The sequence below is a fragment of the Rhinatrema bivittatum genome, chromosome 17, assembly GCF_901001135.1.
Source record: "Rhinatrema bivittatum chromosome 17, aRhiBiv1.1, whole genome shotgun sequence".
Taxonomy (NCBI): Eukaryota; Metazoa; Chordata; class Amphibia; order Gymnophiona; family Rhinatrematidae; genus Rhinatrema; species Rhinatrema bivittatum.
Genome location: NC_042631.1, coordinates 15868662 through 15893377, shown reverse-complemented (window position 1 = coordinate 15893377; position 24716 = coordinate 15868662). Strand labels below are relative to the sequence as shown.

General features: G+C 40.2%; 1 protein-coding gene across 1 annotated transcript in view; it reads left to right on the top strand.

Moving 5' to 3' along the window:
* The first annotated feature begins 6036 nt into the window (after positions 1-6036).
* The window catches only part of CCDC73 (coiled-coil domain containing 73), a 68266-nt gene continuing 49586 nt past the window's right edge, over positions 6037-24716 (top strand). The window contains exons 1-8 of the mRNA XM_029583085.1: positions 6037-6163; positions 7607-7742; positions 15804-15875; positions 18090-18161; positions 19028-19063; positions 20674-20748; positions 22164-22202; positions 24344-24479. Of these exons, the coding sequence (XP_029438945.1) occupies positions 6150-6163; positions 7607-7742; positions 15804-15875; positions 18090-18161; positions 19028-19063; positions 20674-20748; positions 22164-22202; positions 24344-24479 (580 nt within the window). The 5' untranslated portion in view covers positions 6037-6149. The remainder of the gene's footprint in view (positions 6164-7606; positions 7743-15803; positions 15876-18089; positions 18162-19027; positions 19064-20673; positions 20749-22163; positions 22203-24343; positions 24480-24716) is intronic.

Here is a 24716-nt window from a genome sequence, read left to right as displayed (position 1 = left end):
ATCATAGCTCCTTCAAATCTTCTTAAAGCCACTTAAAACCTATGATATTAATCTGTTATTTTTGTTATTTCTAAATATGAAAACAAAATCATCCTCATCAGTCCACTCCTTGAGTCAACACATAAATTCCGAAAGAATGGATGTAATTTATCTTGCCATGAGTCCTAACATTGTCTGGCTCCACTTTTCAAATATTCAGCTCAGCTCCTTTCTAACTCTATAGCTCCCAATGCCTCCGCTGCTTCCAACATGTGCCACATGTCAGCACCAAAACAAAGATCTACCTTGGTGGAAAGGCTCCATAGCTGCCCAGTCATTGTAGACCCCATTGGAAAAAATTAAATGTGTTCCAACCTTGGGACAGAGAACAACGCTATGTATCTCTTTAAGTCTTTTACACATCCAGATTATGCAATTTATAGTGACCAATGAGTGAAAAGCCATTTAGCCCAATCATAGGATGAAAGTTCAAAAATCATCCAGTGACAATCAGGATATCATCATAACATACAGGATCCAAACTTTATGAATAAAACATATTTAAATCAGAAGAACAACATCTAACAGCGTATTTTACATCTGTCTAACAGATGTGTGATTTAAGATATAATTTAAAAAAGAGATGAGCCCTGCCTGCACAATGTTTCTCATTAAATGCATTGGTCCTGTTCTATATTTATTTAAACCAATAGGGTTCATGTGTCAAGAAATAACATCCATTGTTGTTCTGACTGGGTAAGGGAAAAAAAATTATCTCCACCCTGCCAGGAATCATGAATCTGATCTATAAAAAAAAAGTGTGAGATTTTTGGGCTTGTGAGTGCTTGATTTAAGAGAATGGGTTTCTATCTCTTATTTGTTCCATGTTCTTTGTTCCATGTAATGCTCTTAGGCAAGTTGAATTGTTTCACTGTAAACCGGTTTGATTTGCATCCAATGCAAGAAGATCGGTATATAAAAAACCAAAAATAAATAAATAAATAAATCTGTTTATTTATATGTAGGTTTGTTGATATAGAGAGTAGATTGTATACAGGGCCGGTGCAAGGGTATTAGGCGCTCTAGACTAGGAACCTTCTGCCTTGCACTCCACTCCCCCCCCCCCCCCCCCCCGGTCCAGGCCCTCATTCACTCAGACAGGCCACCTCTCTTACACACACACTCCTTGTCTCACTCACACTCGCACCCTTACACAGACTCCCTCCCTCTCTCTCCCTTACACACAATCCCTCTCACTCATGCTCACATAAATAGAAGTGCCGCTAGTGGCCTGCCGAGGGTCTGCTTTTCTCGGCTGCGAGCAGGATTACTGCTTGCAGCCCGCTGAGTCTCTTCTCCTCTCGGCCGTGAGTGGGATGGGCTCCGCCGGCGGCCCCTCATGGCTGCTCTTTGCTGCCCCCTAATGGCTGGTGCCCTTGGCGACTACTTACTTCACCTACTGGGACGCGAAGGCCCTGATTGTATATTTTACAGCGTTTGGCCCTAGATTGCTGTCTTCCTGTTTATGTTTTTCTAAATTTATGATTATTAAATCTAACATTTTGTTGTATGAATGATTCTTGGATTTTTTCCTTTGATATTTTGTTTTTGTAAGTTCTAAAGATTTTGACAATTAATTTATGACAAATGAATGGGTACATTATGCTTACTGGTGGATGTCTTTTGTTAAGCCTTTTTGTTTTTTTGATTCTTAGATTGAAAATGTCATCTAGAGGCAGACTTTCCTTCTCCCATCCTACCTCAGCCCCGGGATCACCTCTTCTCAATGGGGTTAAAGGTTTGCAAGCTGTGGGACAATGCAGTCTTCCAACTGCATTGAGGGTGGATAATTTTCAGAGAGCCCTCTAAAGATTTTTCCATAGGCACAGGACGGAAAAAAAGCCCTAAAACAGCAAGCTCACTGAACATACTGAGGCCCCATACTGCATCATTTTTGACACTATTTCATCAAGCTTCTGTAGTGAAATGTTTGCTTTTGATACTGAAAGAGCAGTACATCTCTAGAAGCAGTTTCGTTGTAATAGAGCTACAAATAGAATGAAAAATTAGAAATTTTGTGAATCAGTTTTCGGTTTGTAGTGGATCTGGGTGCAATTCAAGCCTGAAACGGACTACCAGTGGAAGTGGTGTCAGCCAGTACTGATTTTGGGTATGCTTGGGGTTAAGAATTGTCGCTCATGGGAAGGCCCTGCGAGCCGCCGGACTCACCCCGACACTGCCAGCATACTCCTGCGGCCCCGGACACCTCACTCTCTCCAGTACCACCAAGTGCGATGCAGCACACCATGCTTCTCTGCTCCGGGCCCCTCCTCCTAGGCGTGGGCGTGCCTGACGCTCTGCATTATAAAGGACCCATGACAGGAAAGTTGCCTCGCCTGCTCCCTGAAGACATCATCGCCTGCTCCCTATATAAGGCTCCCTCAGAGGAGCAGAAGACGCCTCAGCAATGGGTCTCCTGCATATGCTGCAGTGTGTGTTGCCAATGTTCCTGTGCCTTGTCTTTCAGTCCTCCCTCGCCTTTCAGTCCAGCCTCGACTTGCCCTCCAGTCCATCGACATCCAGCTTTGCCTTGCCTTCCAGTCCAGCCTTTCCCAGGAAATGGTTTTTAAATATTCACAAATTCACAATCATGCAATGAATTCCTATATTCTTTCTCAAATTGAAAGCTGTTTTCAAATGTTCCCCAACTCACAATATTGCAATGAATCCCAACTGGAGTCAGAGAGATTAAACAATCATACAATGAATCCCTGATTAGACAAATATGCAATAAATCCCCATTTCCTGACTACTCCAGTTCTCAGCCTGCAACACCTATGGCCAAGGGTTCAAATCTCGTCAGTCTTGACAGAATGCCCCCGACCTATGATGGGTGGACTCTGGACCTCCCCAAAGACCTCCAGGGTCCCAGACCCTAGAAAAGTACAGTCCATAGAAACAGAAACATGATGGAAGAAAAAGACCATATGGCCCATCTGGTCTGCCCCATCTGTCCAATTAATTTAGCATTATAATTAGCATGGGGCCAGGTTTGCCAGGGTAGAATCAGGAACAGATCTTGGCCTTCAGGTCTGGAGCTGGAGTGAGACCAAGGGCAGTTGCAGTCTCTGGGGCAATTGGAGCAGTAGAGATAGCTGATGCTGATATCACCAATAGGGAGAAGGGCACTAGAGCTGAAGCTATAGTGATAGCCAGAGCTGGATTCATGGATGCACAAACTGGAGCTGAAGCTGTAGAGGCAGCTGAATCTGGATTTATGGATGCAGGAACTGGAGCTGTACAGTCAGCAGGCACTGAATTCACTAGTGTGTGATCTGTCCTTTTCAAGAGAGTCAGATATAAACAAGGATTCAGGGACTACAGGAACCCCAGGTGGCTCCTCACCTGGGAGCAGGAGCTGTAGTAAACCTTCTATAAGTGCAGGCTCCTGTATTACCTCAGAAGCCATAGAAACAGCAGTCAATTCTCTTTTTTGATTATAGGGATGGGTCTTGGATTCGAGGATCCAGTTTTTCCCTGGAGAATGGGAACTGAAGAGTGCTCATTCTGAACATCAATTCTGAGGATTTGAAGGGTCTAGGTTCCAATGTGAGATTTTAAGGAAAGACAAGAACTGGCCCTTTATTGCAGGCTAGGTACAGATGAGCGCCTTGTTTAGGTGCAAGTTCATATGAGGCAGAAAATGAAGCTGGCTCTGGAACTGGAGGTGCAGCCAGAGTAGTAGCAGAAGAGCCTCTTCTGGGCGGGCTTAGACAAGACAACAGAAGAAGATGGCTGCATGGACAGAAATTTTTCCAGATCAGGCGCCCCCCCCCCCAAAGGCATGAGTCAAAGCCCCCACAAATCCAGGGTAGTCTTCAAGGAGGGTGCTGCCATGTTCTAGCAAAGGGCAAGCCTAGCTTAAAGCTTTTCCAGATAGAAAGCTAATTAGAGAGATACTTTAGCCTCATCATTGGGGTAGTCATGAGAACATTTCTGGAACAAGAGACAGAATTATTTCATGAACTCAAGGAACCCCACCTTGAGTACCATTAGACGGTTTGGAAGCTGCCTCTATGGGTCCTCAGGGCCCAGAGTAAGTCTCAGGAAAAGCTGCAGTTGTCTGGAACAGATTGGCTGGAGTAGTTGGCGCCACTTGGTGCAAGGTTACTGGAGTAGCTGGCACCGCCTGGAATGGTGTCACCAAACTTTCTGGTGCCACCTGGAACAAAGCCTTGGCATTTGCTGGCATAGCCTTGAGCAGAGTTTCTGGAACTTGATACTGTGGGGTGAGAGCCCATTCTGTAAAGCTGACTGCAAGCATGAACATAAGAACATAAGAAGTTGCTATACTGGGTAAGACCAAGGGTCAATCAAGCCCAGCATCCTGTTTCCAACTGTGGCCAATCCAGGCTACAAGTACCTGGCAAGTATCCAAAACATTAAGTATATCCCATGCTCCAAGATGTGCATGACCATGGCTCTGTATTCCTCATCCCTCCATAGGAAACTATCATGACAGTCTAGTTACGCAGCCATTTTTGGCTGCATTTCACACAGATCTTATTCTCAGAACATCCCAAAGGCATTAGAAAAGAATTTACAATATTCTTTCCTTGAACTGTCAGTCTTTTTTGGAAGGCAGCATATGTGGTTCTGGGAATGGTTGGCTGGATAAGACAATTTTTTGCAAAAAGATATGGCACTGAGAATGAAACCCTTGATATGCCTTCATAGTTTTTCATACTGTCAGAAATCCTGACAATGGGCTCCACTTCATCCTAGCTTCAGACTTGGGCTGGTCCAAACTGTCAGGGTTATCAGGGCTCAGCTATCAGGGGTCACCCTGGCAACAGATGTGTACCTGAAGAAGCTAGGTGCAAGGTGTGATGGTGAAGCCCAGGGGCTGGACAGGCGTCATGAGACAGGCATGGAGCAGGAGTGCTGGAATTGGATTACAAGGCAGGATCAGGATCAGGATCAGTGGCCAGACAAACTGAGCTTTTGCAGGAGAGATGCTGCTAAGATTTTTGGACCCGCAACTATGTGCCTTCTAGGAGTGCCTTATATGTTGGTCTCAAATTAATCTAATAACATAGTATTGACAGCAGAAAAAGACCAAATAGTCCATCCAGTCTGCCCAATAGTTTACTGCTGCTGGTGAATTGCTTCAGGTCACCAGCAGCGGTAATATAGAGCCACGTACCCTGATGAAACATTTCTGTTATAATCATGATTCTCTCTATAATCTTTTATTATAGTGTTTTGTAGCAATTAAGATGGTTGCATATGACACCAGATATATGATTACTTATCAAACAATAATGTCCTTATCAAGCCGACACGGCCCGTGTTTTGATGAACATCTGCTTCAGGGATGCCACACTGGTCTATATCAGGTCTTGTATACCTGCCTAGTGACACAAATGCAGCCATTTTATTTTCCATGAATGCTTCATACATGAACCAATCAAATTAAAAATACAAAGCTACACAGGATTGGTCAAGAAATACTATTCCCTTCCCAGACAGGGCACATAAAAAGTGAGAGTGTCTGGCACCTGAGCAAGTTGAGTGCTGGTCTGTCAGGTGGATTCATTGGGAATTTGGGATAAGCAGATTGTGTACTGGACTTGGGACTAGAGGCAAGAGGGCAAAAACCTGTCTGCTACAGGGCACTTCCGGTTCCCTTCCTTTCCTCACTCCACGATCCTAAGTACAGTAAAAGACAATGTTTTCTCCACAAATTAGACTTTTATTTATCAGACTTGGATGGATTAGAATTTAAAAGATAACAACACGTGTCTCTAGCATCCTTGCTACTAAGCACCGCGCTGTCGCCCACACTGAGACATCATTTATCTCCTCCCTTCCACATTAAGGTCTGACAGACACCGTGAAAAGGAGGAAGTATGGAGCACACTTCGCGCATGCGTACCAACATGAAGCTGTCTCGGGCTGTTTTCCAGCTAGAACGTCCTGGCCACTTCCGGTCTCGAGGTGAATAATAGTAATAATAAAACGCATGCGCCCTGCTGGGGACTGCTGCTTCTTTTAGAGACTGTAGAAAAGAAACGAGATTTTTGTGTTGAAACAACGTTAGAGTGAAGGACTGAGGGGACGCTGAAAAAAAGCTGTGAGAGCAGGGCGGTGGGGCCCGGGGTGACGGAATGAACACGGCGGTGTAAGTGACGGGCTGGCGGCCTGCGGTTGCCATGGGAACGGGAAGCCTGAGCATGCGCGTTTGACTCGTTGAGTCCGGAGGCGTTGAAGTATAGGAGTACTTTGGGGTTGGGGACGGGTAAATACTCCAGGTGCAAGTATTAAGGAGGCCTCCCTCTTTCCCCCCCAACTAAGCAGCATCCTAAACTTACACTGAACCTCTCAGAGCTTAGATCCTATTGGTGAAGCTGTTTTTTTTTCTTGCTGAATGCTACTTAAAACAAGTGGGTGCATGCTGTAATTCAATAATATTTTAGTTTTTTTTAGAATTACAAAAGGTCCGTTGACCTCGACATTTGAAAATATGCTCATGCATTTGGAAATAATAATAATTACATTTTGAGGGGGGGGGGGAGTTTTCGTAGTGCAGTTATAGCTTGATTATTGGGAGTATGGAGAGACTGCTTTGAGCATAAGATGACATCTGCTGAAAAGACTATAAATCAACGATTCAAAGTGGACTGCTTGGTCATGTGGTGCGCTTTGTGATAGAAAACTAGGATCAGCACTTAAAAACAACATAGGAGTTTAAATCATGACATCATTCATGCCTCAGTTCAGATCAAGCTTCCTGAGTCTTTAAATACATAGGTTTTTCATCTAGTGTACAATATTGTGATTGCCATAGCAGCCCACCTGAATATGTAGAAATAAAGATCAGCAAATAATTTGTAGGTGATATCTTTGTATTAGTCCAATTTAAAACGTGTCACCTATAACTTGTTTGTTGACCCTTTTTTTCTACTTAAACTGCCCAGAATGTATAACCTACTACATTATAACTTACACTTTTGTTAGTTTATAAGCCTTTGATAGTCTACTTTTTCCTAAAGACAGGCACCTTGTGGATTACATAAAATAAAAGATTGGGGTAAAATCAGCTCATCCCTTCTTACATGGTGATTGTTCATAACCTTACAGATTCTGTCTTATGGAAATTAGTGGGTCACAGCACAGACAAGGTGTAGTTGGAGCTGGACTGAGCCATGTAAGAGCCCTGGGGGGGGTGGGGTATGTACTGCCTCCTGCACCCAGAGTCAGCAGCAGAAGGTCAGACTCCAGCCCCTTGCCCTTAGTCAATGGGCTGTTTTGAGAATCTTACATTCTCTCGTTTGATTTATTCTTTATGATTTGATTATTATTTTTTGTCCTTCTTGTCTTTGTGGCACTGTATATTCTAATGTTTTTAAGTTAATTCCTATGCATTTTTCAGTAGCCATGTTTATAGTTCACATTTACATTTCTATCTGGTAACATGCATAATGTCTCAGGCAGGGAATTCCAGAGTTTCATTCTCTTCAACACTAGAACTTTGTACTTTTTATGTATTTTGATGCCAGATCTAAAAGGTCATAGAATAAGTCACAGGAATAAAAAGTATTCTTTCTTTGTATAAATATTTTAGAATGGAAGAAGACCTCATAAAGACAGAAGCACCCTCTTGTGCTTTCCAGTGTTCTTCAGATGCATTGCTTTCCATACAACTGCTAGAATTTAAAACAAGTTTACTAGAAGTCGTGGAAGAACTCCGTATGAATAGGGTAAGTTTGGATTTCATAAAGCTATTGTTTCTCTTTGACATTTTTTTGAGTGATTATGAATATACACAGAATTGAGCATTTTCAGTTTTTTGGGGCTAGCAGTTGTAACCTGATCAGATTAAGATAACTTTATTGACATGACAAATTTTCATGCTTTGCCAAAGTAATATACAGAACAATTAAAATAATAAGAACTAAAGAAAGGCAAAAATTATAAACTTATGGCCCGATTTTAAAAGGGCCATGTGCGTAAATTTCTGGGGTTACGTGCTGAAGTGCCAGGACTGCTGAAAGGGATGGCCTGGAGGGCGTGGTGGGGTGTGGGCCGGGACAGCACCATTAGCCACTGTCCCGGGAAAGCGCGAGACTGCCAGCTGGCCAGCGTGCAAAAAATACTTCTGCTCCGGAGGAGCATTAAGTATTAAAATAAAAAAAAAAATTAGGGGCTAGGTAAGGTTAGGTTAGGGGTTGGGGAGGAGAGGGGAAAAGGTAGGAAGGGTAGCGTCGGGGTTAGGGAACTTCCCTCCCAGTCCGCTTCTTAATTGGAGAGGATTGGGAGGGAACTGGGGACCGGCTGATTGTGTCGCTATGCGTAGGTTATAAAATCACCCCCTCCATGCGTAAGTCGCCAGCTGCCCAGACATGTGCATTGGATTTTATAATATGTGCGCGCATGGTATAAAATCAGCACATCCGTGTGCGCGTGCATGGAACCGCGTGCACATGGACACGCACGTGTGGGTCTTAAAATCAACCCCTTAACCTTAGGAAGTCAGAAGCATTGGATGCTCTAGATACTCTGCAAGATGATTGGCCTACTTTTCCTTTGAAATAGAATGCTAATACTATTAAATATTTGGATTTATATATTCATAAAGACCGTATACTGTGGTATCGTTCTATTATCCCTCTTAAGCTAAAAGTCTTTCAGAATAAATTTATCAGCAGGGCTGTGCTCCCAATACCATTGCAGGGGAGGGTGGCATTAATTAAAATGGTTATAGAAAGACACCAGACACCTTCAAGGCATATGTAGTCAATTCATCTACAAAGATAAGAAGGTGCGGATTGCTCTACATAAGCTGATGCTACCCAGGGATGAAGGAGGTTTACATTTTCCTAATATTAAATATTATAATGTGGCATGTTTAATGCGGGCCCTTGGAGATTGGCTATTAGATACCAATACCTATACTGGTTTTCTTTTTGAACGACAGTTGGCTTCACCTATTTGTCTTCAGATGCCCTCCCATATACCTTGAGTTCATACAGTTTGATGGAGTCAATGAGATGTGCTTGGAAATTTATAAGAACGAGATTCCGCTTGTCTCTTACTGGAGAGATCTATTTATCAGACTTTAGTGTGTCAGGGGCACAAGAACATTTCAGCTTTTCTAGTGAAAGGAGGAGATGAAATTCAAACTTTTATAATGCAAAGAAAGCTTAGGCCTTGAAAATAAAGATAGATTTATTTATTTTGAAGTGCGATATATACATACAGTGTTCAAATCTGAGAAATTATCAACAACATCAATGGCTTTTACAGACTTAATACAACCTTATTTGAAACACAAAGGATCATTGTCAGGCTTATATAAATATTTGCATAATACCACATCATATGGATTATTTATGGTACTAGCTGATGTGTTCTGGAAAGATTTCCTCATTGTTCTAGATGAGGAGGATTTGCGCTGTTCTATTGATTTGTAATCAAAAATAAAATCCTTGGAGGACATGATGCTGACACCCATATACTTGGCTTCTTTACAGCTGGGAGTAAAAAAAAAAAGAATAAGAGAATCTAGAAGAACGAAGCAGGCACTCATACCTGCTCTTTAAATTAGTTTCTTGGACAAATATAATGTCTGCCTGGAATGTTCCATTCACTGAAAAAGCAAATTTCTCTTACATGGGGAATTCAGCCCTGTTGCATTATCAGGGGTTATGTGAAAAGAAGATATGTATCATAATAGGAACAAGAGAATAAAGTCAATAAAACCCTGGAAACATCATATTAAAGCCCTGAGCAAAAGGTAACATCAGTGTAACCCCCAAATAAGAGAGTAAGAAAAAATAGACCATGCCCATAGTTTGTGGGAAAAAGGAGCAAAGCACGTATGAAATCAAATACCTTTGGTGTGAATTGTTTTGCCAAGGGATAGAAAAAGAGAAATAGTGCCCTATCATAAGAGCGGAAAGAAGCCCCCCTCCTCATAAAAAACATCCCCCCATAAAACAGATTTGCTGAAACCTCCATGCAGACCACCTCCACTTTCTCCAGCAGAGGAAATTTGGGCACCAGTGGAATAACAAAAAGATAATGTAATAAGATAATAACATCACATGGAGCACAGAGCCATCCAAACAACAAGAACAATACTACATGTTATGATAAACCTTGGAGCAAAAATGAAGGCAAATTTAGAGTGGATAATAAAAGTTCCAGCTTATAAAAAGAGATCAAGTTATGTCCGCAGTAGCCAAGGATCCTCCGGAATGCTGCCTAAGTCTACTATTGCATTTGCCTGCACGCTGCCAGGTTGGAAGTATGGTCCTTGAGCTGGAAACTTTAGTTGTCTTTGGTGCCTGTGAAGATCCAGCAAGGCCACGACTCTGAAGGATGGGGATAGCATCGGCAATGGTGCGAACTTTAGAAGTCACTCCATTGATGGAAATGAATAAGCCAAAAGGATGTGGCCATCTATACTTAATGTTTTCTTTTTGCAGGAAAGCCGTAACATTCCGCAGTTCTTGCCTATTCTATAAAGTGGCTTGTGAAAGATCAGCATAGATTGCTATTTCTTGGTCTTTCCATAGCCAGGTAGGTTGTTTTTTTAGCAGCTGTGGCCACCTTTTCTTTAATGGAAAAATCATGACAATGATGTCCCTAAAACGATTGTTATAAGAAGCACCTAATGCTGGATGAGCTCTATCCAATTTGATGTCAGGGAAACCATTCTCTCTATCCTCTGTGGAAGAAACAAGGAGATATATGCAAAAGCGCACAATCAGAGCCGATGATTACCAGAAACCCCTAAAACGGTTTCCTCTCCGTGCGCGATTCTCCAAATTGGCCAGTTTTTTTCTTTTATAGAAAGAGGCTCATCTTGTAGATCAGAACATACTTCTTGAAGATTTTTGGAAGCTTCCACCTGATATTCCTTGCGGGTATCATCAACCCAATGTCCCAGAGTGGCTATTTCCTCCTTGATTTCTTCCATCATCCCCAGTATCTCTTTTTTTATAGTCTTTTAAATCTTTTCGTAGACTGCCAAACCATTTTCTAAATTCTGCATGGGAAGGGAGGTCTGCCAAAGGAATAGTTGGTGCGTCATTGGGGCTCAATTCTTCCCCTAGGCCTTCCGGGCTGTTGCCATCGTGGCCCTCTCCATCCACAACAGCGCCGCCTTTATGATAGGAAAACTGATGAAAATCAACTGATTTTCGTTTGTCAGGCATCGTGCTGTCGGTACAAATTAACAGTCTCACTGGAAAAGGAGGAGAATTGACTCTAGAGGCTTAGATGACTCAAGATTTGCTAGGCGAGGAGAGGAACTCTGCGTTTAACTTCCATCTCCACCAGTGACATCACTTCTTCCTTTCAGATGCAAATATTCCTTCTTGGGACTCAGATAAATGCATTACTTGAACTGTCCGAATGTCTAATAAATATTGTCCAGAAGATCTTAAATATCTCGCTGGTTTACAGATTCTTCTCAATGAACTGATACATGATAGTGTCATTGCTCAAAACCTTGTAGATTTTATCCTCCTCTGGACTGGAAACCAGTGGAGAAATGTCACTGCTGGTGTTTTATGATCCCTATGGGTAATGCCGGTGTGAAATTGTGCTGCCAAATTTTGTATCATTTGTAATGATTTGTTACTTGAAGCAGGTAACCCAAGGTAAATGGAATTACAATAATCACAACTTGAAATAACTAACGACTGCATGATGATCCACAATTTGGGTGGATCTAAATAAGTTCAGTTTTTGAGGAACATAAAGTTTAAAATATGAACTTCGAATCAATGATTTTTTTTCTGGTTGTGAAAGGACAGATCGGAATCAAACATGACTCCCAAGTTTCTTACTTGGTTGGCAACAGGGACATAACAGTTTTCAAAATGTAAACCAGTAGAAACAGGCGAGACTGGAAATTGAGATAATAGAATTTCAGTCTTTGAAATGTTTAATGCCAATTTCTTACAGGTTAACCATTGCTTAATAGCAGACAGATAGATTGCAGCTGATCGCTCTGGATAGTAGATGTAATTGAGAAAAAAAGAACTGAATATCATCAGCATGCAGCCTATAATGAAGGCCTAATCTAGATAACAATTTACTAATTGGGCTAATGTACCTATTAAATAAAGCTGTCAAAAGGATGGAGCCTTGAGATACCCCTGGGGGGCCGCATCTTTCCTTTTGAGTTTTTTCCAGATAAATATGAGTGGAACAAGCTCAGTACTGTCCCCAAAATACCAACTGAGGCCAGTCTGGCAAACAATATCCTGTCAGAGGCAGCAGAGATGTCAAGAAAAGACAGCAGACATTTGCGGCCAGAGTCGAAGCCTTGTTGGATAATATCCAGACTGGATAACACAAGGATTTCTGTGCTAAATTTCGGCCAAAAGCCAAACTAATAGTTATCGAGACTTCCATTGTCATCTAAGAAATCTTGAAGTTGAGCATGGATGGCAGACTCGACTAACTTTGCCACAAAAGGGATAGAGGAAATGGGATGAAAATTGGCAAGATCGTTACTGTCAAGATTTTATTTTCCATTGGAGAACATACTTGCTACATTAATAAGGGCAGACAGAGAAGTGTTACTAATCTGGCTAGACAAGTGCTAATATTATTCTTTAATGCTCTCATAATGGCTGAATCACAAGGATTATAGACACAAAGATGCATTTGTAGTGCCAACTATTAGCAAACTTTCCTCTTCGGAGACAGGATTAAAACAGTTTGACGCATATATTGGATAGGCCTAGGTTGGGTTTAAAAGGCACAGCATGCCCAACATTTCAATGAAAGTAATTTGTGGTGTAAAAGTTATTTTCTCTTGCTGGGGACATATAGCACTGTATTGTAGTTCTCTATGCTTGTAAGGAGCATTTCATGTTAGATAATATTTTGAGTTAAGGCAAAAGGATCCTTTAATTTGCTGAGAAACCAAACATAATGAATCAGGAATTAAAAAATACAAGTTGCCTTGAAGTGCCTGTCTAATGAGTCATCTTAAAATAGTTTTGCTATGTAGCTTATGCTGTGGTTTTTAATTAGATTAAGAAAGAGCCTGCAAGCATGAGGCCTGTTTGACTGAGCAACATGAGAAATGGGATTGTGCAATTTTGTACGTAGGAGGTGGATTATGAGTTTCAAAAAAGATAGTCCAAGTACCTAGCAGCAGTTTTGTCTGCTTGGACATAAGCCAGCTGTAGTCTGTTCCTAAATCAGTTCAGGGTCAAGAATCGAGGGGGCTTGACCAATCTGCAGCCCGGCTTGTAAAACTACAGCCTCAAGCAAACACTTTAAAAAAGGCTTGACACTTTCTAAAGGTTAGAACGAATAAGTAAACCATCAAATGACTCGTCTTTATTGTTATGATAGTGTTTCTGTAAAAAAAAGAAAACCACTATTTCTTGTAGTCCTAAGGCATCTCGTAAAAATAAACACTTAAATTGTTCCAGATTGTATTGTTAGTGAAGTTCAATATTTTTTTTTATCAAAGTCCAAAGAGGGACATTAAATAATTAGATAATACAGTTTTCAGGTTAAGAACAATTGCAAAAGTCTGGAGTATAGAATTTCACTTTCCAAAACAAGAAAGTGAATCCTATTACAATAAATTGTATAATTGGAGCAATAACGATTGCAAATGTATGATGCTTAACTGTCGTCGTTCTGGAAGAGGCAGCCTGGCACGTCCGGGCCGCTGGACTTAACATGACCTTGGGCCAGTGGCTCCCTCCGTCTGCAGGTGACATGGTGCTGGAAAGAGTGGCGGCCCCTCCTTTTCAGGTAGCCCTCTCGGTGCTTGTAAAGCTGGGGGTGGTGTGCGAGTCGTTGTCTGTGAGGTTATCCCTCCGTGCCCCCCGATAGAAGTGGCTTCTATCGTTCTAGCTTGTTTGAAAGTTGTAAGTGGGGGGCTCGAGCCGGTATTCCTTATTTGGGGGAAACCTGCACTGGTGAGCAAAGGCCTCCCAAGATTGGTATGGGAGGCTGTGATCGCAGTGGGTGTTGGGCCACAAGGCTGGCTAAGGGGACCCTGTTGGGTTGTGGTAGGGTCAATTTTTGTTTGGGTGGTGAAGACTTGCTGGCTCAGGAACATTCTGTAGAAATTTGTTCTTCAGTTTGGGGTCTGGTAGTTTCTTTTGCGTGATGAGACTGCAACTGCTTCAAGTGTTAATGTTCATTCAAGGCAAACGAGAAAAAACAGGCTCGGTATTTTAAATTGTATTTCTTCCAGATTTATGGAACAATGCTTTCTAATTCACCTTTTACACATTCAATACTGTTTAGAATTTATTTTTTTTAGACATTGTTTTTTGGTCATTTATTTTTTATTTTTTTTCTTCTATTTAACTGCTATTTAAAAAGCTCTATTTAAAACATTAAGACTTTTAGACATTTAAGACATTGTTTTTTTGTCATATATATTTTTCTTCTATTTAACTGTTATTTAAAAAGTTCCTCGTTATATGTAATTGCCCCCAAGCAAGTTTTTCAACTGTTCTATTTAACCTGATATTTAAAAAAGTTTCTTTGTTATATGTAATTGCCCCAAGCAAGTTTTTCAACTGTTCTCTGTAAACCGATTTGATTTGCATATAATGTAAGAAGATCGGTATATAAAAAACATAAATAAATAAATATGTAAGGACTTCTATTTAGTACTTATACTGTGATGCTACTGTGAAAGCTGCAAAAGTGGCAACCAGAAACAACACAATCTATGCAGTTGAAGCCTTACAATGAACTGCATTCAGTCTTGCCTTAATCTAATGAAAAATGTTGAAGTGTTGGATATTTTGCTGGTAGGCTTAGGAGTAATGGTCAGTCCAGTTCTGATAATTTATGATATGTAAACTAGCCTGAGTTGCAAAAGATTTTTGCTTGGTTGGGCAATGAATTTTGGTATAAAAGAGCCATTACAAAGCTGTATGTGAACCCTTCTTTAGCCTTAAGTTTACTACGAACTGTCGTACATTAGTCAGAGGTCTGTGCCCTACCTATAGTCCACTTTTCCCTCAATAATAGTGACATCATAAATGATGACAGATAAAGACCAAAAAGCCCATTCAGTCTGCCCAGCAGCGATTTTATGCCCATTCACCCAAAGTAGATTAAATTCCCAAACAGAACTGAACCTCCCATCCCATTGTCTGCCCTTGAGTTGCAGCTGCCACTCAGTGCAGGTTACCCCGTGCCATTCAGGAAGCACAGTGCTGCCAGATCACTGCTGCCGAACTCAGTGAAGGCTGCGCAGTTCCTTCCTTACCGTTCTCTTGCCACCTGTGTTTATCCCATGCTTTCTTGAAGTCCTTGTTATCACCACCTACTCAAGGAGGGCATTCCATGCATCCACCCACCCCCCTCTCCGTTCCTTTCTGACAGTCAAGAAATGTGGACAAAAATATATTTAAAAAACTATTCAGGAGCTAGTAGTGGTGCACTCACTAGCCTTCAGGACAGGGAAGTGGTCTGCATGAAAAATAAATGTAAGTGTATGAGACATGGCACTCTGTTCTCCCCACTCCTTTTTTCCTGCTGATCTGAAGTGTAAGCAGTATTGGTAGGTGCTAGCGGAGGCAACATTAATGAGCGTTGTGCCCTGTTATTTGTGGGGTGTAACAGTGGGAGCCTTGAGAGTTAGTGGGTTATTCTTGTAGTAGTATATATATATACACTACCCATTTCATTTGCTATTTGTGGGGCTAGTATACATGCATTTCTGAGTAAATTAAAAACACAAATATTTTAAATTAATTACAAATCAATTTAATCTATTTTAATTTGATATGTATTCTTTTTTTTTTTTTATTTAGGGTGCTAAAATTCAGTATGAGGGACAAATCAGCAAGATTTTGCTAGAGAAACAAGAACTGGAGTGGCAAAATGTATGTACAATTTTTCCCTAAGTATTTAAACTCATATTCATTTCATAAATGACCGATTGTGAGATTCCTAAAACATCACCTGTGCTGCAGTACCTGTGTAAAGGAGAGGAAGTGGTTTCTTATTTGAATTTAAATTCGATGCAAACGTAGCACTGCAAAAGTGAAATATCATGAATATCCTTGTTAGATGTTAATAGGGTGGTCCATATTCCAAAGCATATAGCTGGCTAAGTCAGAAGTTAGCTGTCTAAATTAATATTTGGGTAGATATCCAGCTAAATTCTAGGTAGCTTAGGAGGCTAGAACTTAGCTGGATAAGTTAGGGATATTCCGGGGGCATAACTAGGAGGCGTTATGTTAACTGGCTAAGTTAACGGGCTAATTCTGCTATTCAGAGTTAGTTGGCTAACTTTGCTAGCCGGACTGTGTCTGAATATAGACCTCTTTAAGTATGTAAACCGTTGTGATGGCAAAACCGAATGACGGTATACAAAACATGTTAAATAAATAAATAAATGTTCACAGGAAATATTATGGTCCCTATAGGGTATCAGGCAATTTATTCAAGTTTAAGTGTGCTGAATGTCTGAATCAAGACATTTTTGTGATGATAAAAATAAAATATTCTTTTTGATCTAAGGCTAAAACGTATCTTTCTTTACGTCACAATTCATTCAAAGAGGTGAGAGAGCTAAGATTTTTAAGGGAAATAACTGTAATGTGATACTATAAGACAGTGACATTAATGAGTGATTCAGGATAAACTTTAGTGCAGTAGTATGGAGAACATTTCTGTAGCATGAATAAAGTTTCAATGTTGGGAAAGAACTGAGAAAGGAAATATTAAAAAAATCATTCTTATATATATGCCATTGAATTGTCCATAGGATTTACTTGCTTGAGTGCACTTTACACATGTAAATGGCTTTTGAAAATTGCTATAATAGTAGTTACATTTACATGTGTAAATCCTTTTGAAAATTACCCCCTAAATTAACAAATACAGAATTTAAACTATTAAACAATAAACAAAATATAAGCATTAACCATAATCTAAACACGACACAACTATCAAAACAATGAAATAATATACAAAACATCAAACAAAGAATGAAACAATCAATAACATCACATTTAAATAGTAGTGACATTTATTCCAGCAGTTCATTTTAATCATAACCTCCCTCCTTCTAAATTAAAAGCCTCCTGAAATAGAAACATTTTTATTAGCTTCTTGCAAACCAAATAGTCTCTTTCCAGCTGAGCTTCCACAGAAAGGTTATTCCAGGCAATTGGAGCTATACTTCTAAAAGTTCTACTTCTTATTTATAATGCTGTGTTCCTAGGAGTTGATTTAATGTTTGGTGTCTATGTATATTTTTTCTCGTATATATTGTGTTGCTATGTATATTTGTTGGAGTAATGGAATTGGTGATATCCATTTGGTCCAAGTTTTCCTGAAAACTATAGTATACAAAGCTGTAAATGTAATTATTTCAGCAAGATGTTAGCTTCCTTATAGATGGTATGACTAGAAGACCTGTATTCCCTACTAGGCAGTACCATGTGAGCCAATTCCTGAGGGTATGTAGCTCCTGCACCAGCAACAATGTAAAGGCTAAACAGCAGACTTTGAACTGAGCCCTATACGCTACTGGCAGGCCAGCTAAAACTGGGGTCATGTCTTCATGAATACCACAGCCTGCAACAATTTGGGCAGTGAAGTTTTCCACCATCTACAAATTATGAAGATATTTCCTAGAAAGGCCAAACATTGCATTAACTAAGTCTGCTTATTGTGATCATTAAATTAAGCTTTGCTTACTTTAAATAGAAGTTGTAAATGTATTGGCACCTTTTGGAGATGAGTTGGCTCCGCAGCTTCTTTCTACGCTGCTGGGTTTCCAGCTTAACTGGAACTGGTCCCTGCTGGGGCTGCAGCGGCGTAAGACGTCATTCATAGCTTTGCAAGAGCTCTCCCCATTTTAAATTCCTCTCCCCCTCTCCTTTATAACCCAGTGATGGCCTGCGGGCTGTGGCTGCCTGCGGAATCCAGTGCACCCCTAACCTAGGTGTTGCTGTGGTGTGAGGATTATGAATTCTGGCTCGGCTGTAGTTCAGGATCAGAAGCCATGTCTGGAAGTGGAACTTGGCTACAGCTTTGGTGATTACTTGATGACTTGGGCTCAAATTTGAATTCTTTTCATTTAACAGAAAACATTGTCACATCAGTCGGAAACACTGACCAAAGAACACAAAGAAGCCATGGCAGCTTTTAAAAAACAGGTAGAAATATCAGATAATTGCCTTTTGCCTAAAATGCATGAAGAATGTGAGTTTTTATAGGGCGTCACACCTGACGAGAGTGACATTAACCTTTCTACAGTAGTGCTGGGCTGAATTCAGTGTGGAAGCGTGATCAAGAAATGCGAGTGAATGCATAGTTACACAGTATTAGGGTATTTACCCCCTTAGGGGAAATAGCTTCTATTTCCCCTAAGGGGGTAAATAGAAGCTATTGAGATTCTCAGATCATACACATTCCCCTTTTTGATTTTGAAATATCACCCATGGACATCTTAATGATCAGTGTGTTGCATTAAAGTAACAGACGTGATGGCAGCGAAGGACCACTTGGTCCACCCAGTAATCTTCCTCACTTTGTGTACGTGAGCATATAAATTCTCTCACTTAAACCAACACCAGCTCCTCTTTTACCGGACCTCTCATCCCTCCTTCTCTAGTTGTCCCCAGCAGGTTTACATCGCATTAGTGATGGCCAGGCATTCTTCTCTTCCTCTTTGGCTCATACAGACCCCCCCAGGCCTCCTCCAGGTGGACAGGAAGAGTTCAAATAAGCCAGTTAGACTGCCAGTGCATCTCCTCCATATACAGATATGAGGAAAGAGTGGACAAAAAGTTTGAAATGGGCCTAATGAGTTTTGAAATTTTTTTGGGCAGAAATGTCATAGAATGATTTGTAATTATTAGCAAAAGCTGTCTTCTTCTGTATGATGTATAACTGGCTATTTAATGCTGACCATTCTTTTAAGAAGATAAAGCACATTTTCCATTCCTGATTTACCCAGGTAATGTTATGAAGCAACGTGCTGGTTATATTTAACTTTTTTCTTTTCCCCCTTATTATGCAGTTGCAGGCAAAGATGTGTGTCCTGGAAGAAGAAAAGGTACTGCCTAGATAATTTGATGTTTCATAAAACAAATCCAATATCTGATAAGAGCTCTAAGTTGCTAAACGTTATTTACCTACTGCAGAGGGCCTTTGTTTAAAGGTTTTCTCCCATTTTTGGATCTGTTCTGGGGGCAGTGCTTTTAGGAGAGGAAGCCTTTTGGCGGGGTTTTCTGCTGTGCACCCTGGAGCGGGAGATGTTTCTGCACGGGGGGGGGGGGGGGGGATGCTTGCTATGTGCTGAGGAGGGTGGGGGAATGGGGATTTTCCTGCTGTCTGCCAGCGTCGGGGGGGCAAGGGAGTTGCTTTTTGGGGGTTGATTCTAAAGCGAGGCGCGGTCCTACTGTGTTCCGGGAGGGGAGGTAGTGCTTCTTCTGGAGAGGGATGCCTTTTTTTGAAGGGGGGGGCTACTATACTGGGGGGAGGGAGGGTGGATGCTCAGTGCTGTTGGGGTTCATAAGGGGGGCCACTTTCTCCTCACTTTTTTCTCTGGGGAAGAAGGAATCGCCAAGCTCATGAGTCCCAAGTTAAAGGAGGATTCTGGGCCATAAGTAACGCAGACAGTCAGAGGGTCATTTTCAAACAGCCCCCCTAGGGTTAAAGTCTGCGGGAGCCTTCTATGCACAGATTTTCACTTGTTCTGGTCCACGCATACCGTATGGCGCAGGAAATCAGCCCTTGCTCGGGTCCTTTTATGTGCACACTTTAGAAAGCTGAAAGTATGCGTGTAACTGCTTTCCCTGCCCTGACTCCAGCCCCGCAAAGCCTCTTCCCGATTCAGGTTAAAGGCACCTGGGTTTTATCAGCCCTGAAGTGCTTTGTGTTAACGTCGACTTTAGAAGCATTTTTAGGAAATATGTTATTTGTTTATATGTGCATGTAATGTACGTTTTAAATTATGGATCTTTTAACATTGTAATCCTCGCTGAACAGAATTTTGGAGATGTGTGGAAAATGTCTTGTAGAAATAAATAAATACTAGCTGTCAGGTTTTACCGCACCAATAGTAAATAGTTTTGCATTTGTTGAGGCCCCTTTTAATATGCATACAAAAACTTTACTGAATTGCACAATAAAACTTTTTTAGCACAAGATTTCTTGCACATTGTCCTTTGGGACTATGGGAAACTGCTTAGTACATAGGGACCCAGATTTGAGAGATTGTGGCATCAGTAATGCCTTCCGCACCTATGGGCTTTTTAGTGCTTTCTCTTTTTATGAATCTGTATGGGGCTGGGGTTTGTCTTTCAGTGCCCAGAGGGGTGCATGAGATGTAAGGAGGCTGTTGCATTGGCCTCCTACCTGCACTGCAGATCGAAGGCAAGGAATGGGTGACTCAGCCCACCCAGGTCGTCAGATCCAGCAAACGGCTGTGCCCACTGCCCAGGCTAAAAGAGGGGAGCAACGAATGCTGGGGATCAGACAGAAACGGGGGGGCCTTACAAATGATCCTTCCCTCTGCCAGTGTTTTGTGGGTGTCTGTCAGAGTATTATGATTGCAGTAACCAGTCTGGTGTCCCCTTTTCAGTGTTTTTTGTTTTGTTTTTTTAATCTTACATTGTTTCTTTTATTTTTATTTTAAAACACAAATCTTTTTTGTTTTTGAAGGAAAAATTTCAGCTCGCTGCAGAAACAAAAGACAACGAGATCACTGGTCTGAAGGAAGACTTGAAAACGTTTCAGGTGCATTTACAGAAAGAAGTGTGATCTGCTTTGTGAAAGGAGGGCATATTTTATAGAAGGAGGTTGATACAGTGTCTCAATAATACTTCTGATTTCCGGATTCTGTCGCCTTCCTCCCCTGCCTGTGATGTGAGTTGTGTGCGCTGAGGTGCTTTGCGTACAATTTTGCTCGTTAGCTGTGGCCTATGCTGAGCGCAGCTGCTAACGTGAGCTGTGGTTGGGGAGCATCGGGAATTATTCCCTGTGGATGGGAAATGATGTATAAATGATCTGGGGCAGTTACTGTCCGTGGAAGAAAGGTAATTATTACCTCTGAAGAGGTTTTGAATGTCACCCGTGTGTTTAGGAATGGCTTGGGATATCTTTATGAACCCATTTTTTTTTTTTAAAGCGACCTCTTTCTTGTGCTGTGCAAGTTTTTAAGGAAACAGGACAGTATTAACATTGTGTTTTTAGCCCAGACCGGCGGCTCTTTATAATGCTTTATGTCCCTCATTTGTATTAGGATTTTCATACGACTAATTTTTGCTGTTGTACTCTGCAAAATTTTGTATTTTGAAATAAAACTAAATTCCTCCAGATAACTGTCTTCTGTGCTGTAGAGGTTTGTTTGGCCTTGTTCAACCCGTGTTATAGCACAGGTGATCTATAGCATACTTCACGGTCTGCTGCACATAATGCATGGACAGAATGGAGTAGTAAAGGTTCCTCCTCTGCCCTTTCCTGGATAAGATAATGGCATTTTTGCACTAAATGATATTATGACCTATAGAGAAGCCATCGTACAATACTTATGGTGTCAGCGGTACAAAATTCACCAGTTATAGTCCAGGTTCTTGCGCTGATCTCACTGATGTTTATATTGGAGAAACAAAAGCATGGAATTCCAGCGTTATGTGCTAAATTACATAATCTCACAAAGACACATGTCAAAGGTAGTCAGACCCAAGGTTTATTACTAAACATATAGGCGGTGATTTTCAAAAGGGTTTACATGCATAAAAATAGCATATATCGTAGCAATTTTCAAAAGCCCACTTACGTGCCTTTTGAAGTGTACTGCCTTAAGGTGAAAATGATTTTGATGATGTGGAACTATAAAGAATACAGATATAAAATGTACCTTTGCCGTGCTCATTAAATGAGCACATCATCATCATTTGGTTTTCAATGTTTGTATTCGGAACTGGGGATTTTATCATGTTAGGAGAAAAGAACTTTGCGGATATGTTTACTCTGCCTTCCCTTTTATAAGCAGATCTATGTAATTTTACCTCTTCCCTTTAATTTGCAAACAAATGGATCTATCCGATTCATTGCATGTTTATCTCTTCCATAGATACAGTATGTTCAGTTCATGTAATTTCAACTGTATAAAAAAAGCAGTACATCATGCTGTTTTTATTCTTCTCTAGATAGCTAAGTATAGTTTACAGAAGAAATTAACCGAAACGGTAAGGAAATGACCTTAAAGTAAAATATTAATCATTCAGGTCTCTTTTACATCAGTAAACATTAAGTGGTAGCACAAATAGTGGTGTGTTACACTGCTCCAAATCTGAAAAATCTGTCAATTGCCCCTTATTCTACATTTTTGGTAAAACCCGTTAGCATTATTTATAGCATTATTTATAATCCTAAATTTGCTTCTACTAAGGGGGCCTGTGCTTTTAAAGTTTTCTCACATTTTATGTCTATGGAAAAAATGCTTAGTATATAAAGTCCTAAGTCTCTTTTTATAGCTCTGATTGCTTAAGTAGCAATATTATTCATGCAGTCATACCTTTCTTATTAGACCTAGAGGAGACTATTTTTAATAAATACAGTTTACATTTAATTAAGCTCTGTTATTACATTTGTAATGCTTGACTTGTTTGGCAGTACAAGGATGCAAGCATTTTATGTATAATTTGGGGAATGTAGCCTGGCTTATCAGTACAGTGTGATTAAGGAAAAAAAGTTGGATGTTTGTAAACATTGTACAAAATGAGTTTCTCTGTATCTTGCTTTGTACTACAATTTTAGAAGCACAAGCGAGCTGCAAAAGGGCTGCTAATCTTGATTGACTTAAAATGGTGAAATATTGCTTCTGCTCAACTGGAAAGAGTAAAGATAATATTGTGAGACTGTTATAAACTGTGACTTTAATTAAGCAACTCAGAAACTAGAGTCCGGTTTAGCTTTAAGTACCATGACATTTGTACTGAAAGTCATCTTCAACGCTACATTGGTTTTACACAAAATATGATGAAATTGAATGATGTGTCCTTTGACCTGAGAGATAAGAATACAAGTTAAAGACCAAAGGAAACAGAAAATAGATTTTGCCTTATTTTCACTTTTATTCTATCTTTGTTAAATATTTTTCATTTTCAAAAATGTTGACGTTATAGCCATATGGTGAACTCACTGCTGGAAAATGAGTGATATGTTTGTCAGTATGTCAGCGATTGTTTCTATTAAGAAATTTGTATATATATCAGTAAAGCAAAATTGATTGATCTCTGTATTCAGATTTATCTCAGCAGTATATTTAGCATTGTATATTGTATATCCTTCAGAAAATGATACTCGAGCTCACATTTTGTGCGCAGTTCTGGTTGCCCCATCTCAAATAGGACATAGAAAAGGTATAGAGAAGGGTAACAAAACTGATAACGAGGAAGGAAAAGCTCCCTTATGGGGAAAGGCTAAACAGATTAGGGCTCGTCAGCTTGGAAAAGAGATGACCGAGAGGAGTTACGATTGAGATTTATAAAACCATCAGTTCACACCCTGATTTAGACACATGCAGAACACAGATAGACCCTCACCAAATACAGAATAAAGAGCCCATAAAGTATAAATGGAAAAATGTAGATATAAACTGAATTGGAAACCACAAGACAGATTCCGAATGTAGTGCACCAATGGAAAAACAGAAACATCAGCAGAAAACATCAAACAATGAAATCAAGACATATAAAGCATCAATCATAATAGTAAAACCATATGAATAAAAAAATTAATACTTCAAAACAGCAGATGAACAGAATAATGTCCAATAATTAAAATCTTATATAAAATATTTTTTAAATTTTCTAAACCCATACAATATTTCAAAACAGCATACACATCAAATAACATCCAATTAATTTAAATCAATAAGGATAAAATAAAAAGTCACTCACTCTCTCCATACCTGGGAATCTTTGACTTCAGTTCATCCTAAGATTGTTGTGGAGTAGTGGGAGAGGAAGGGAGGTCCTCAGACTTTCTCCTCTCTCATATACACACATGTTCATCCCATGCTCACACAGACACTCACAAACGCTCTTTCAAAACTCAAACACGCTCACAGACGCACGCACACATGCTGGCTCCCTCTCTCTCAGGCTCACACATACACTGGCTCTCTCAGGCTTTTTACCACCCATCACAGATCTTCCAAAGTGTTTTTCTTTACCTTTTCCACAGAGTAACAGAAAGAATATCTGTTGACATTGAGTCATTTATAGTACCTATGGGACTTTATTTATATTTAAAATTGATTGGCTTATAATTAACTATCACCTGTCAGTAAAGTAATTATCTCATATTATCTTTCATATAACAGGAGCAAAAGTTGCAGTTACATATTCTGGCTAAAGATGACCATCTTAAGCAACTGAGTGAAGTAGAAAAGTGCTACGCCTGTATAGCGCATCAGTTTGGGCTGGTGAAAGAAGTACATGAGAGATTAGAACAGAATGGTAACTATATAGCCCGAGAATGTTGAGCTTTATTTACCAAACCTTTTTCATATATCTATCTGTGTGTGTGTGTGTGTATATATATATATATATATATATATATATATTTTTTTTTTTTTTTCTACAGTACTTTCAAATAAAAATGTTTGACTTAACGTAAAACGTATAACACGATTTGCCTAATTTAGGTCTGAATAGATACGCAAGAGGTCAGTTTTCAAAGTTTTCTTGGCTAAC